The sequence below is a fragment of the Bemisia tabaci genome, chromosome 7 (genome assembly GCF_918797505.1).
Source record: "Bemisia tabaci chromosome 7, PGI_BMITA_v3".
NCBI classification, from domain to species: Eukaryota; Metazoa; Arthropoda; class Insecta; order Hemiptera; family Aleyrodidae; genus Bemisia; species Bemisia tabaci.
In genome coordinates, this window is record NC_092799.1 from 44,291,742 (window position 1) to 44,306,556 (window position 14,815).

Sequence of the window (14,815 nt, forward strand, 5' to 3'; positions counted from 1 at the left end):
ATCGGAAGAAAAATCAGTGAAATTTTCAGCTAGAAATGCCCAATACTTTTCTGGTTAAAATGCAATTTGCGAAAGGAAATTTGGCAACATTGAAATGTAGTTACGTTCTTTCGTGCGGAAAACGACGAAATTATCGTCGTGTCTCCGCACCTCCGAGGTGAGGGAAATTCTCGCTCTGGCTCGCGCGTCGTGCACGGGCATCCGTCTCGCTTTTTCTCGTGCATGGTGTCTAGTTTTTTAAAAACCAGGATTCATCAGGGAATGAAAAGTTACCGGGAAAATCATGAGAAAATCAGGGAACCTGTTCTAGAAACCGGGAATCTCCTCTCGAACCACCCAGGGATCATTTCGTTCTCAAATTTGGCGGTCTAATCTGACGTGCGCCGAAGAAATGGCTGCAAGATTAATTAAAACCGATGTGCGTATCTAAAACTCCGGAAAATTATATTCATTTCCCCAAGAAAATCCCGGGAAAGTGGGAGGAAACTTCGGTTTCTCATCAGGGAATGAGCTCCTGAAAATCGGGGAAAAATCAGGGAATGGGCTTTGCCAAGAAAACTAGACACCACGTCTCGTGGACTCGTGAATAATAAGGAAGAAGTAGAAAGCAGCGCTGATTTTTGACATTATTTTTCGGCTGATGATGACCAACTGGAACGAGGGAATTTGCCAAGGAGGACATTTTGACGCTGAGATTACGACAATCGTCTGCTTTGCAGATTTTTCTACACCCTTGTTTCAGTCATGAATGGACTGCATTTTGCATTTTGGAACTATAAATTCTGGCTCTTCTGGAATAACACTTATGTGCACAGGGAAACTAATGGCACATACACTATTTTTAAACCGGGCCAGATTTTATAGTTCCAAATTGCAAAATGTAGTCCAAATGAACCGAAACAGGCAGGAACTAGCCAAAAGGCAGTTTAAGTATTACGCAAGCTACTTTATAAAGGTGGAGTTGGACATTAGCTTGCCTTACAGGGTCTTTGAAGAAGATAAAATCGTCATCTTATTTTGAAATTTTCACGGAGTTTCCTTCGGACACCGAAAAAAATACACCACAGTTTTCAAGAATTGACGCTGAGTAGTTTTCCATTTAAAAAATTAAGTATGACAGGAAGTCTGCAACGTCGCAAACCGAGATACGTGGTTTGGTAGTTTCACCGTCGATATACAGGGTTATTCAAAAGTCACGCACCACCGGCCATAACTTTACTTCTAATTATGATATCGACTTGCGGTTTAAGACGTTTTTCCTCATATCGAGGGGAAACGTTTTTAGGTACTTTCCAGTTTTTGATCCCCTCGGGGGAGGGGGCGGGGGGGGGGGGGGGCAACTCAAAAAATTTCAAATGACCACCCCTCTCATGGCCAGTAGTGCGTGACTTTTGAATAACCCTGCATATATTTTTAAAGTAGGAAATACTCGGTGATGATTATATCCGGCATCGACCATTTTCATCGTTGTTTTAATCGTCGGAAAATAACGATAGCCGGGGTAGCCGAAGCGTGATGACGGCCGCTAAGGATGGGCGCCCGCGAGGATGTATGCTATAGCCGAGGGACGGTTCAGAATTTAGCGGATTATTTCGCGCCTAGTTTTTTAAGTCGCTCACGCTAAATTTCCCAGCGTGACGTCATACCCGCGAACTCTTCGAGCGCCCATTAAAACTGCACACATTGGAAACCCAAGATAACATCCATAAATTTCCTGGAAACCCCGCTCCGCCCCCCTCACAGAACCATTCCAAAGTTCACCTCATAATCTTCCGCCCCCTCGTTTAAGTCCATAATTTGTTACCACGCTGCGCTAGTAATGCGGAGAGTTCTATTAAAGGGCTTTCTGCTGAAATTAAGCTACAGTTTTGATATTTTAGTCGCTGATTTTCACGACCGACGGAAGTCTCGGCAGGGTGCTGGTGCCCATCGTGTGGGAAAAGTATGGATGGGTACACCGGAATAGCACGGGTTTTGGAATGGAAATCAGTGGCAAGGCGTGAATGATTGACTATCGATATTTCCCCATTTGAAGCTATGCTAAGGCCTTGTCTCCACGGGACGTTTTCATGGGATTTGTCCCAAGTTCGAATCGCAGGAATGAAACTTCTGGGATTTTTCCCAGCTACCGTCTCCACGGGACGGGGCTCATACAGTCCTGCGACTAGTTTTCGCGGGAAGATAAATTGGTTAAAGTCGAGTGTTTAACCGGGATTAAAATAATAATTGCACTCAATTGACAATTAGACACATTATTTTAACTAAACAAACATTAACAATGTAGTAATGAATAAAATATCGCACAATTCGTTTTCACTTCTTCTTCTTCTCTCAGTGGGTCCTAGGGGTACCAGTACCATACTTGGTACTGGGAAAAATATTGATTAACTCAATATTTTTCCCAACTTCGTAAGTGGGATTTTTCCCTGGGACAAATCTCGTGAAACGACTCGTGGAGACAAGGCCTTAAAGATCGATGAATCCATCCTGTTTATCGATCCATCCTGACTTTAATATTCTTCCCGTTTTTAACCAATATTTTATCTTTTCTGTTTCAGGTGAGGGACAAAATTCCGTGTTTTCTAGCTTTAATCATCGTTTCGTGAGTGCTCTCTAAACTTATTACTTCTGACCATTTCAACGGTAGAGTTAAATTTTGAAACAATTAGATTGATTGAAAATTTCTGTAAAATCCTCAAAGATGAAAAGCTCCGAAGTTTTCTAGAATGTTTTAGTTACATATACAATTCTGGTCGTTTTTAGTGTTTTTTGTTTTGTTTTTTTTTAGTGTTTTTCGATCGTTTACCGTAGATTTAAATGGAAGAAAACAGTTTTGCCAACTAATGCAAGAATCCCCGCTGATCCGATTTTTCACGGCTTCCTTAAATTGCATAGCACAATTTTAAGATGTGCTCTCCGCGTGTTGCGCTCGTTCTATAAAAAAATCGTTCGAGTAACGACTCCTGATGCCTGGACAAAGCTACGCCTTGACTTTGCTGGTTTTGCATGCAGTATCGGTAAAAATCTCACTCAGGAGCCTGTATTGTCCCCAAAAATGCAAGTAACGTGAATTCGGAGTGAAATCCGCCTCGTAAGACCGGGGAAAATTCCGAGAAAGAGCAAATTCCACTGTCTTAGAGTGACTATCACTCCGCATCGCATCTAGAGTAAGCGTGTTCCGCTCCGTATTTATACCCGTCTGGTGAGACGGAGGGGGCGGCAAAATAGGCAGCGGAGTAAAATGCATTCCGTATTTCTCTCCGATATTTGGATTACATTTTGCAATAAATTAGGAACCACTATCTCCGGCTGTTCCATAAAAGCAAATATCTGCTTAGGAAAACCAATGGCATGTATGCTGTTTCTAAAATGGGCCAGAAATAGTGGTTCCTTATTGCAAAATGCAGGGTGTCTATACGAGTCTGGAATTTCCGGAAAGTCCGGAATAGTACCGATTTTTTAAGGGGGGTCCGGAAGTACAGAATAAGTGCGGAAATTCCGCATAAGGTCCGGGATTTTTTTCATTTTTTGGTCATTTTTCTCTCAATTTGAGCGAGAAATTCAAATTGAAATTTTTCGAATTTCGTCAAATGGAGGTACTGAAAATGTACTGAATTTTTCTGTTGAGGAGGTACTCTGCATTTTTTGGGAATGTACTGAAAAAGTGCTGTAAAAGTACTGATTTTTGGCCCGCCTGTTTTAGTAGACACCCTGAAAATTCAATCCATTTCATAACCGTGGCTCGTATTTCCGAGAGAGTGTGAGAATTTCGCCCCGCGCAGCGACCCACTCGGCAACGCTGGAGGGTTGGCGAAATTACTGAGGGAATTTTTTGGGAATGTATTGAAAAAGTACTGTAAAAGTACTGATTTTTGGCCCGCCTGTTTTAGTAGACACCCTGAAAATGCAATCCATTTCATAACCGTGGCTCGTATTTCCGAGAGAGTGCGAGAATTTCGCCCCGCGCCGCGACTCACTCGGCAACGCTGGAGGGTTGGCGAAATTACTAAGGGAAGATCGTTGTCGGCCGGAGGCGCGGAGGGGCGCGCGAGGGATCCGGGAGGGGGCGCCGAGCTTGTTAATGAACGCGCGCGCCCTCAAACTTTCTCCCGACATCAAATGCAAAGCCCCGCGAGTCGGGGAAACACTTTCTCGGGGCTTTCCTTCTCCCCCTCCCCCCCTTTTTTTTTCATGCGGACAGAAGAAGCTTTTCCGCCGTGAGCGACGCGCTTCCCTCCTCCCCGCCCCGCTCGGCGGCAGTCGCTCCGGTATTGTCAGCGACCTCCCTCTCCCCCCCCCTCCCCGCGGGTTTCTCCCTCTGGTACCCCTTTCGACGGTGCGGTGGCGCGCGGCGGGCGATATTTACAACTCGTTTTTAATTTCATCGCTCGCGTCGCGTTATCGATGTGTACTGATGTGCCGAAGAAGAACGCCGCACGAACTTTCGGCGGCTGCCACATTTCTTCCCTTACACTGATAAAAAAAACTTCCCGAGGTAGTCTTTTCACTTTAAGCGTCGTTTTTGCAGGGTGTCTACAAGTCCGGAATTTCCGGAAAGTCCGAAAATAGTACTGATTTTTTAAGGGCGGTCCGGAAGCACTGAAATAGTGCGAAAATTCCGGAAAAAGGTCCGGAATTTTTTGTCGCAATTAGAGCGAATAATTGAAATTTTTCGAATTTCGTCTATTGGAAGTACTGAAAAAGTACTGAATTTTTCTGTTGAGAAGGTACTAAATTTCTTGGGAACATACTGAAAAAGTACCGCAGAAGTACTGATCTTGGTCAGTCTGTTTTCGTAGACACCCTGTTTTAGTCGACAATTTTTTTTTTTTTTAGTTGCAAAATCGTCGTTCCGTTATCGTTAAGTTTAAGTTAAAAAAACGATAACAAAACAAAGTTTCTTGAACTCATGAAAACTGACATAAAGGCTCAACTTCAAGGATTTAACAAAAAAAAAAAATCCAAATTTTGTCGACAAGAAAGACGCTTTAATTCAAAATAATATTTCAAGAAAATAACTTTTCAGTTTGGAAATCAAGTTTTCTTTGAAATTCTTGTTTCTTTCGCAGATTTTGATGGAAGATATAATTCGGAGCGTTTAAAAACGTCCAAGAATAACTTTCGTGCCTTTTTTCAAGAGTAACTCTTTCGTCAGAAAAAAATGTGTGACGTTAGAACATCAACTAGGTATGCCGCTTTCTTCTAGCTTGGCAGGGTAGTTTCCGCCTTGGGTTTCCTCGCCCTCCGGAGCACGGCGTGGTGTGCTTTGCGATATATCGATTGATCTGTCATTTAAACCTATGGAAAAATATTGATTAACGGGGTATTGATTCGCCATGAACATCTTAATAATAATCGATTCTTTGCTATACCTTCACATAGGGAAACATACATATATTGATAATCGATCATCGATCGATGATCACCTCGCCAGTTTCTAGAGCGTCGCAGTCGCATGAACGAGAGAATCCTCTTCCTTCGCAGATTTCGTTGTTCTGATCGGTTAAGTTCGACCATTGGTCCAATGTATCAGTGGCGCGGCGTGAATTGCGATATATCGATTGTCATGTCATTTAAACCTATGGAAAAGGATCGATGAACAGGGTGTTCACAACGAACACCTTAATAATCGACTCTAGCACAGCATCAAATGGGGAAATATCGATGATCGATCATTCACGTTTCTCTACTGGGCTGAACGGAAGATGAGCAAGAGGCGAGCTTGCAGGGATTTTAAGTGTATTAAGGGGGGGGGGGGGGTTCAGCCCCGCAGTGTGTGTTTGGGGGGGGGGGGGGGGCGTTCGCGGCGATCGTAATCGGTGTTCGAGAGCCGGGAAAACGCGCCTCGGCGATCGGCGCGGCGCGAGTCCCCGGAGCGGGCAACTGCATTGTGTAAACAAAATTCCCGTTGCCGTAGCAACTGTGCCCCGCGCTACTGAGTCCCGACATCCCGCGTGCGTGATGGATGGACAATTGGACAACACCCACCCCCGGACCCTCAAAACCGGGAAATATGCGGAAACTCGGTCAGTCGAAAAATTAATAGGCGAAATGCACTCATGGTCGAAAAATTAAAATTGTGTATGAAGTATTGAAGACAAATTTGCAGGGTGGATAGCTAGCGACCGCAAGGTGTCTAGCATCAGGAGAAACCGGAAAATATCAGGAATTTTGCCCGATCAGGAAAAAACAGGATAATATCAGGAAATTCGGAAAAATCGGACGTTTGATCAGGAATTTTTCTTACGCGAATCTCCTCAGCGGAGCCGAGCTACGGCTGAGCTCCGCAGCGGCTTACTGCTTTTTGCCTACCGTGCCAGGAGTCGTCGAAAAATCAGGAAAATACCAGGGATTTTCAAAATGGAAAAATCAGGAATTTGTTTTAAAATGTCAGGAAAAATAAGGAAAATATCAGGATTTTTCAAAATTAAAACATACTAAACACCCTGGACCGGAAAAAGTCAGGGAATGCAATTCGAGTGGTATAAATCAGAGAATTCCGTCAACGGCCAGGGAATTTTTTGTGGAACCCCAGTTCCACGTAAAAATCGGGTCTGTGACGAGCCAGCTGATCGCGTTTTTGTGCCAACGTTATAACCAAATTAATTAAGTGCCCTTACGTTATCGTCAAGAAGTCAGGGAATGATAAATTGAAATTTTGGTAGCCACCCTGATTTTGGCTTGATGTTTCCATTTGGAGAAAGCATTATGTTTACTGTTAGAAGTTTTTGAGTTAAAGTTTTTCGAAAGGAGTTTACTCTAGTGCAATACTGAAGGTTGTCTTAATCCAATAAGAATACACGTGCCATGGATGATAAAGATGCATTTCTTTGAATGTCAACATTTTCTAATGAAAGATTTAAAAACATTGTTAATACCTATTGCTCCGAAAAAAAAAATCGAAGCAAGAAAGTTTCCTTGACGTGCGAGAAACGAAGACGAAAGTGAAGACTATCAGAGTAGGTCAAGAAATCATGTCGCAGATGGTAATTAGGCATTTTCCCCCCTTTTTTACTGTATTTTAGTAAAGCCAAGAGAAGTCAGGGAACATTCAAAGAAATGTCGTCATGCCAGGATGTCTACAAGTCCGGAATTTCCCGAAAGTCCGGCAATAGTACTGATTATTTAAGGACGGTCTGGAAGTACTGGAAAAAAGCGTAAATTCCGCAAAAAGCTCCGGATTTTTTTAAAATTGTTTGTCATTTTTGTCGCAATTTCAAATTTTTGAAATTTTTCTAATCTCGCGAAATAGAGGTACTGATATAGTACGGAATTTTTCTGTTGGAGGAGGTACTGAATTTTTCGAGAATGTACTGAAAAAGTACCGTAAAAGTACTTATTTTTGACCAGTCTGTTTTAGTAGACACCCTGCATGCGCATCCAAGAATCGTTTTGATGAAGCCGAGAAAAATTCGAGGAATTTTGAAATTTCTTTAAACTTACATTCCTGCACTGTAATATCAACCCCGAAAAAACACAAAACCATTATCAACACCACAAACAGTCATTTTTTGCATGTGTACAAAAATCGGCGTCAGAATGATGAGCATGCCACCTCATGACAAGACGGGCGGATTATCGCTCCGTCGCTACGAACTTCTTTACGGAGTGAGGTCCACGCCACCGTGTTATAAAGGATTCTCATCCACTTTCCCGGACCCCGTAAACAAGACTTCAAAGGAGGCCGATGCCTTTCCGTCGTCTAATTAATTAAGAGCCGCTGACTTGGTTTAGCACCACTTCATCCCTTCGAGGCGCGGCCACCCCTTTTGAGAAAGGAACGAAAGAGCCCAGTCTATTCTGCCGTGCTAAGAAAAAACGCCGTATGAGCCTCCGGACGTTGCCAAATTTCCTACGATAAAACCGAAGTTACCAACAAAACATATGAATATTTTTCCAAGAATTTTGAGATAGTTTTGTGCCTAATTTAATCTAAAATATACTAAAATTTCAAGGAAAAATATGCATAAATTTCGTCAAAAATACATGTTTTATCAAGGGAGTTTTGGCAACTCTTGAATATTCTTACGGCGTTCTTCCTTAGCATTAGACAGCGTAGTTAGCCGTTACTGTCACAATCTTGCCGACCTTTTCATATGAGGTATCCAAGGAAGTATTGCAATAGGACAAGTTCTGTTTTCTGTATCCAGCTTTCAGTTTTTCCCCCATGTTGATAGTTCTTTTCAAGAGTTGAAACAATCATGAAAGTGGTGTAAATATACTCTTTTGGGGATTGAAATAACCCTAAATTGAGTATTAACTCCTTTTTCATGTTTGCGTCTCCCTCTCAAAATTATTATCAACCCCAAAAACCTCGGACTGTCTAGTCTTGAGACTGAAAAAATGGACATTAGCGGTTTTCACATGGCAATATTCAATTATTCCGGAGAAAAATAAGAAGAGACTATCGAAAAGTCAGGGGATTAGCGTTCAAAACCTCAGAAAAGTCATAAAAATCTTAAATTCAAGAATATTGTCCCGTTCATCTCCGGTGTAGATTCGTCTTGAACTGAAGACACCAACCCGTTCACCTGTGACGCTATGAGAGCCGTGTCGTAAATCTTTGAAATCAAGTCCACTGGAAAAAAAGTAGTTTGGATCTAGAGTCCAGACTCTTAATAACATTGACAAGAAAAAATACTCTTGCAATCGGATTTTTCCTCGAATCGAAGAGCCAATTCTCTTGATTTAAACTGATTTCCTTTCGATTCAAGCAAAACTCCGATTGAATGAAGATTATTTTTTTGTGTCAATTTTTTAAGAGTCTGGACTCTAGATGCAGGCTACTTTTTTCCAGCGTCTCCTCCAAAGTTCGTTTAATCTAAAGATGAAGTCATTAATGCTGATGAAAGAGAAAAATTCGTCTCCTTAATATGTAAATAAGACAATGGAGATGTTGCATGTGTGAGGGATTTGCGATTTGACAACTGATTCTAATGTAAAAGTTCGCGAGAAACACGATGGTGTCACTGGTTTTCTCTGAAATCAACTCCCAAGCTCAATAAAAGCTCTCAAGTCGAGGCCAAAATGGAGGGGATATCCCACGCTATCCTGAGAGTCCACCTCTACATCAAAACAAACTCTCCATGCAAAGATAGAGAGCAAATACATTGACAGGGCTGCCACTTTATTTGGGGACTCTAAAACTGAAAACACGGCAACCTTGCTAATGTATTTGCTCCCTATCTTTGCATGGAGATTTGTCTTGATGTAGACGTGGACTCTCGGGATAGCGTGGGATATCATCTCCATTTTTGCCTCAACTTGGGAGCTTTTTTTGAGTTTGGGAGTTAATTTCAGAGGAAACCAGTGGCACCATCGTGTATCTCGCGAACTTTTACGTAAGAATCAATGGTCAAATCGCAAATTCCTCACACATGCAACATCTCCATTAAGAAAGCCTGAAGTGCACTGGAAAAAAAACACATTGGATCTGGAGTCCAGACTCTTAAAAACATTGACAAGAAAAAGTACTCTTAATTCAATATGAATCTACCTTAAATCAAGAACCAAACTCCTTAATTTAAGCGGATTTTGTTTTGATTCATGCAAAAATCTGATTGAATCAAGAGTATTTTTTCTTGTCAATGTTTTCAAGAGTCTGGACTCAGGATCCAATGTTTTTTTTTTTTTTTCTTCTTTTTTTTTCACCAGTGTGTGCAAAAATTAACGTCGTTGCCGTAAGCCGTAAGAGCCGTAAGAGAGGAGGCGTTTTTCAATAAATTTCCCGCTCAGACGCAACCGACAATGAGCCCATTTTCTGGAAACTCGAGTTTTGCACTCACGGCTCTCTTCGCTATCACGGCAAAGCGGGAATCGCCACCGTGTTGTGGGGGCGGGGGGGGGGGGGGGGTGCCGGGTCCGGGCGCGAGATCCGAGATAATTTGAGGCGGGAGTTTCGAGGCGCCCACCGCGCCGCCGTCGACCCCCTCTCCCGGGGCGACGCCCAGGGTAGACATGACAGAGACAGCGCCGGCAATTACACTGAAAGCTAATTACCTACCCCGTAAAGTCTACTCCGCTCACTTGTTGCTTTTTCTCCCAAGCCCCGAACCCGAAACGCCGGCCCCGCTCCCGACGCAACGCGACAGGACGCCGCAGCGCTCGTACGGCAAGGTAGTTTTCTACCTGGTGCAGAAACTCCAGAAATCCTCGCTCTTGTGACGTACACTGGAAAAAAAACCACATTGGATCTAGAGTCCCTTTTATACTGAGAATCAAGACAATGTGAATCCATTTCTGATTGGTTCCCGTATTTTGGGCCTTCACAGTGTCACAAACGGGAATAAAGATTACATTTTCACCGATTGCAAAGATTATAATCTGGAATGGACCAGGGAATTACGGGTTCGGCAAGGAACAAACGGAATGAGAGAAGGAACGGAGAAAGGAATTTAAGAATGGGCCGATCAAAGATTACCAAGAACGTTCAATTTCTGTAATCTTTATTCCCGTTTGTGACTCCATGAGGGGGTGTTGTCTTGACTCTCAGTATAAAGGGACTCTAATTGGATCTAGAGTCCAGACTTTTGAAAACATTGACAAGAAAAAATACTCTTGATTCAATCGGATTTTTGCGTGAATCAAAACGAAATCCGCTTAAATTAAGAGGCTTGGTTCTTGATCTTGATTTAAGCTAGATTCTGATTGAATCAAGAGTACTTTTTCTTGTCGATGTTTTTAAGAGTCTGGACAATGTGTTTTTTTCTCTAGTGTGAAAGCGTATCTTACACCTTTGCCACAGTCATGGAAAACCGGAAATATCAGGAAATTTTCATAAGTCAGGGAAAATGATGAAAGTGTCAGGGAAAAAAGGTCAAGGCGCATCAATGACGTTTGACGTTTCGAACAACAAATTTTGCCTGAAAACTGTTTAAAATCATGTCTTTTTTACCCATCTGGTATATATTCAAATATCAAGAACTTTTACCAAAATTCGTCAGGGAAATGGCAAGGAATTTTATTTTCTAAATTCTGTGGCAACCCTGATTCTTAATTTCCACGTGAATCTTGTGCCAGAGAGTACCAATACAAGGAGAGTATGGACTTGTCGAAAATTTTAAGGTTAGGTGATGGAGCTTTTAGAGCCCAAAAAGATAGGCAATCTATGAATTCAAATTATCCAGGGTGATTTATAATCACGATTTTTGGGAACTGTCGTTGGTAAAGCACGTATTTGACTTAGTTTTTGCATAAACTTACTCATTTTTGCGGAAGAATGCTCACTTGTGAAATTCTTGTCCTTTATCGTTTGATATTGGAGTCTAAAGATTGTCAGTGACTTTTTTCGTTTTCAAAGGTTACCTATCCTTTTGGGCCCTAAGAGCTACATATCGTCACCTTCCAGGCAAAGTATCACAAGCGCCATGCGACGTTTAAACATTTCCGCCGCCATTATATTTTTTTACAGAGAAATTGTTCAACGAAGCTGTCCGAAAATTACACCGAATTTTCTTTGTGCTGCCGATAAAATTTAGTGTAATTTTCGAACAGATTCAACCAACAATTTCTCAGTAAAAAAATAAAATGGCGGCGGAAATTCTTAAACGTCGCATGGCGCTTGTGATACTTTGCCTGGAAGGTGACGATATTTCGAGGTGTCCATACTCTCCCTATAGGTACTCTAGATCAAATCACTAAAAAAAAATTATCCGAAAAAATGGATGAAAAATACAAGTTTGCCAAAAAATGTGTATCTTAATTGGACGTGGTTCTACCAAACAGACCTATGTGGAGGTGAGAAATATGGGGTGTGCTCGTTAGTCCTCTGGCCGTAAGAGTGAATGAGAATAATGAAGCGCCAGTGACGTCAGCGGCGAAGAAACCATCGCCGTTGTCGCTCGTGGGCTGCTTTAACTCATGAGCCCTGTCCACAACGCTCTCGTCCCATCCTCGCGGCTCATGAATTCCGCATTCGGTTGGCACATAGGTCTGTTTGATAGAATGTAATATCCCGCTTTTCCAATTCTTCAAAAGGAATCACGCACACTTTTACATTGCTTCTTATGCAGCTTCCACGAGCACACCCCATATTTCTCACCTCCACATAGGTCTCTTTGGTAGAAATACGTCCAATTATCTTATCACAGGAAAGAATGCACTTTTGGAAAGGTCACGCGGCGGCGGTGAAGATACGGTAGGAGTGCGAGTGTGGACGATGCGATGACGGGGGCGGGAGGAACCAAGAATCCGAGACGGGTAATTTATTCATAATATTGCGCTAAGCGTTCCAAACTTACAATCGTTTTGCGCTCCATCATTTCGGATCAACCACGTTTCGCAGTTCCACCGTTACGCGCGGCACCGGCTCCTCCAGCCCTCCTTTTCTTCCGATTCATATTCGTTTCCGTCCGCGCTCAATTATTCAGCGCCGTGTCGTTCTTCGCGATGAATCGATATATCGGTCATTTAAACCCATGAGAAAGTATCGATTCTTACTTATCGATTCTTAAGCGTAGTTTCAAATGGGGAAATATCGATAGCCGATGATCCTCGCTTCGCCTCTGCTCCTTTGACGTAAGGGCGTATCTCTATCTCCGCACGTGGGACATGGAAAGCATGGAGTTATACGGAGAACAGTGGCGTGGCGTGCTTTGCGATATATCGATTGATCGGCCATTCAAACCTATAGAAAAGTATCGATAAACAGGGTGTTCGCAGCGAACACCTTAATAATCGATTATTCATCACAGCTTCAAATGGGAAAATATCGATGGATCGCAAAACACGCCACGCCACTGACGGAGAATAGAGCTCACGTGGAAATTGAGATAGGTTCTTACGTCGGAGGAGTGACGAATTATTAAGCGAGAGGCGAAGCCCGGTGCACCTGCTTCTCCATTAAATAGTAAGTCCGCGCGACCGTCAATCGTAGGTCCCTCCCCCTCCCCCGCCCCGCCCCGCGACAGGGACCCCATTTTCGATCCCCTCCCCGATGCACGGTGCGTTGAAATTATGTATCTCAGTTTTCGGGAGGCGGGGTGGAAAGTTAAGCAGGATTGTTTATTTCAATGACTCGGTGCCACGGAGCGGTCGTAAATTTTAATCGCCGACCGTTTTTCGTCTCCGCCGAGATTTCTGCCCCCCCCCCCCCCCCCTCCCCCCCGGTCGAGTGGACTCTTTCGTACCTCTTTTTCGAAAATTCCAGGGACTCCTTTAATTATGGTGTGCAGACTGTTCAAAGTCTCGCTTTCCACCATGTTTCCCTGAGCGTTGGAGGCTAATCCCTGATGATGGAAACTATTGGCGGAGCCTGCAGGAAGTTGGCAACATTGATTTATCTCCGTTTGACATCTGGGAATGTATCGATTTCTAGAGGAGTCAAGTGTTCTGACGAAAATCGATTCTTTAACATGGGTTTAAATGGATCTCGAGGAAAGCTAATGATGCCAACCTGCCGGACCCAGAGCTAAAAGCTCAATTCTGTAGTTCCCGGGCTAACGCGGGTCCCACTTCACGAAGCGGACTGAGGTACTTTTTTCCTCGGATGATCACATATGGACGTTGGAAGTAAACCGTACATATTTACGGTTGTTTATAAATCCACATCGCCTTGTCTTCCGCTCCTTGTTTCATTATTTTTTAAGTAATATCAGTGAGCTGATTTTTGAAATTGATAGACAAAGAATACAAAAGAGATATGGAGGGATCCTATTGGTGTAAGCAGGTGGTTGCAATGGACGAAGAAGGTAGATAGTAGTCGAACTAACGGCAACCCGCGAGAGATCCCATAGTTCGTCCATCATTTTCTCCCTTAGTTTGTAGGGACAAACCATCTCAACCAATGAGATCGCTCCATACTCCAAACGTCTTCTTTGTCTATCGTTTTGTCTATCAATTTCAGCCACCAGCCCGCAGACCTATTTGCATGCATTTTTCTCAGTGCATAGAATTTTAATCGACAACAGCGGGCTGATTATTGAAGTTGATAGACAGAGCAACAGACCAAAAAGACAAAACGGACAGTGAGGGATCCCATTGGTGGAAGCGGGTGGTTGCAATGGACAAAGGAGATAGATAATAGACTGACTAACGGCAACCCACGAGAGACCCGATAGTTAATCCATCGTTTACCCCCTTAGTCTATAAGAACCACCCATTTCAACCAATAGGATCGCTCTATATACTCTTTATGTCTTCTTTGTCTATAGCTTTGTCTGTAAATTTCAATAATCGGCCTGCAGTGTTGCTAACGTGTCAGAAGCGCCGACGAGACGGCGACGGCAACCCCGCGGTACCAGCGCCGATATGACGTCATGACTCGCGAAAAAAAAAAAAAAAACTGACCGATGTCGTGGGAAATCGCTCGACTTCCGACTCGAAGACTGAGTTTGGACTCGGGCCAAATAATACTCCGAATCCAGCATCTCGAGGGCGGGGACCGGAGGGACGACGCGGCGGTGGGGGGGGGGGGGGCAGGGAGAGAAAAGGGTGCGACGGCGACGCATCCCGATTCCGAACACGTTTCGACGCCTTTTTCGAGCCTTCCGTCGCTTCGAGACGACGATACTCGAGAGGGAGACGGTAGCAGCTGGAAAAGCGAGGAAAGCCTGCGACCGACGAAATTTCCCGATCGCTTATGGCGCGAGCGGCTAAACTTTTGTCCTTTACCTCGTCCGTACGGCTCGCCGTCTCACGGAGGGAAAAACCTCGGTCATACGAACCGGTAATTTCAGTTATAGAGTGCCTGTATAGGGAGAGTTAGGACTCGCTGGGGGAAAAAAAAAAAAAAAAAAAAAAAAAAAAAAAACGCTTTGGATCTAGAGTCCAGACTCTGAAAAACATCGACAAGAAAAAATACTCTTGATTCAATCGG

The 14,815-nt window shown here is 43.4% G+C and overlaps 1 protein-coding gene across 1 annotated transcript in view; it reads left to right on the forward strand.

Annotated features, from left to right (window-relative positions):
* The first annotated feature begins 1,531 nt into the window (after positions 1–1,531).
* The window catches only part of mnb (minibrain), a 57,560-nt gene continuing 44,276 nt past the window's right edge, over positions 1,532–14,815 (forward strand). Inside the window, exons 1-2 of the mRNA XM_072302913.1 lie at positions 1,532–1,549; positions 2,559–2,602. Of these exons, the coding sequence (XP_072159014.1) occupies positions 1,532–1,549; positions 2,559–2,602 (62 nt within the window). The remainder of the gene's footprint in view (positions 1,550–2,558; positions 2,603–14,815) is intronic.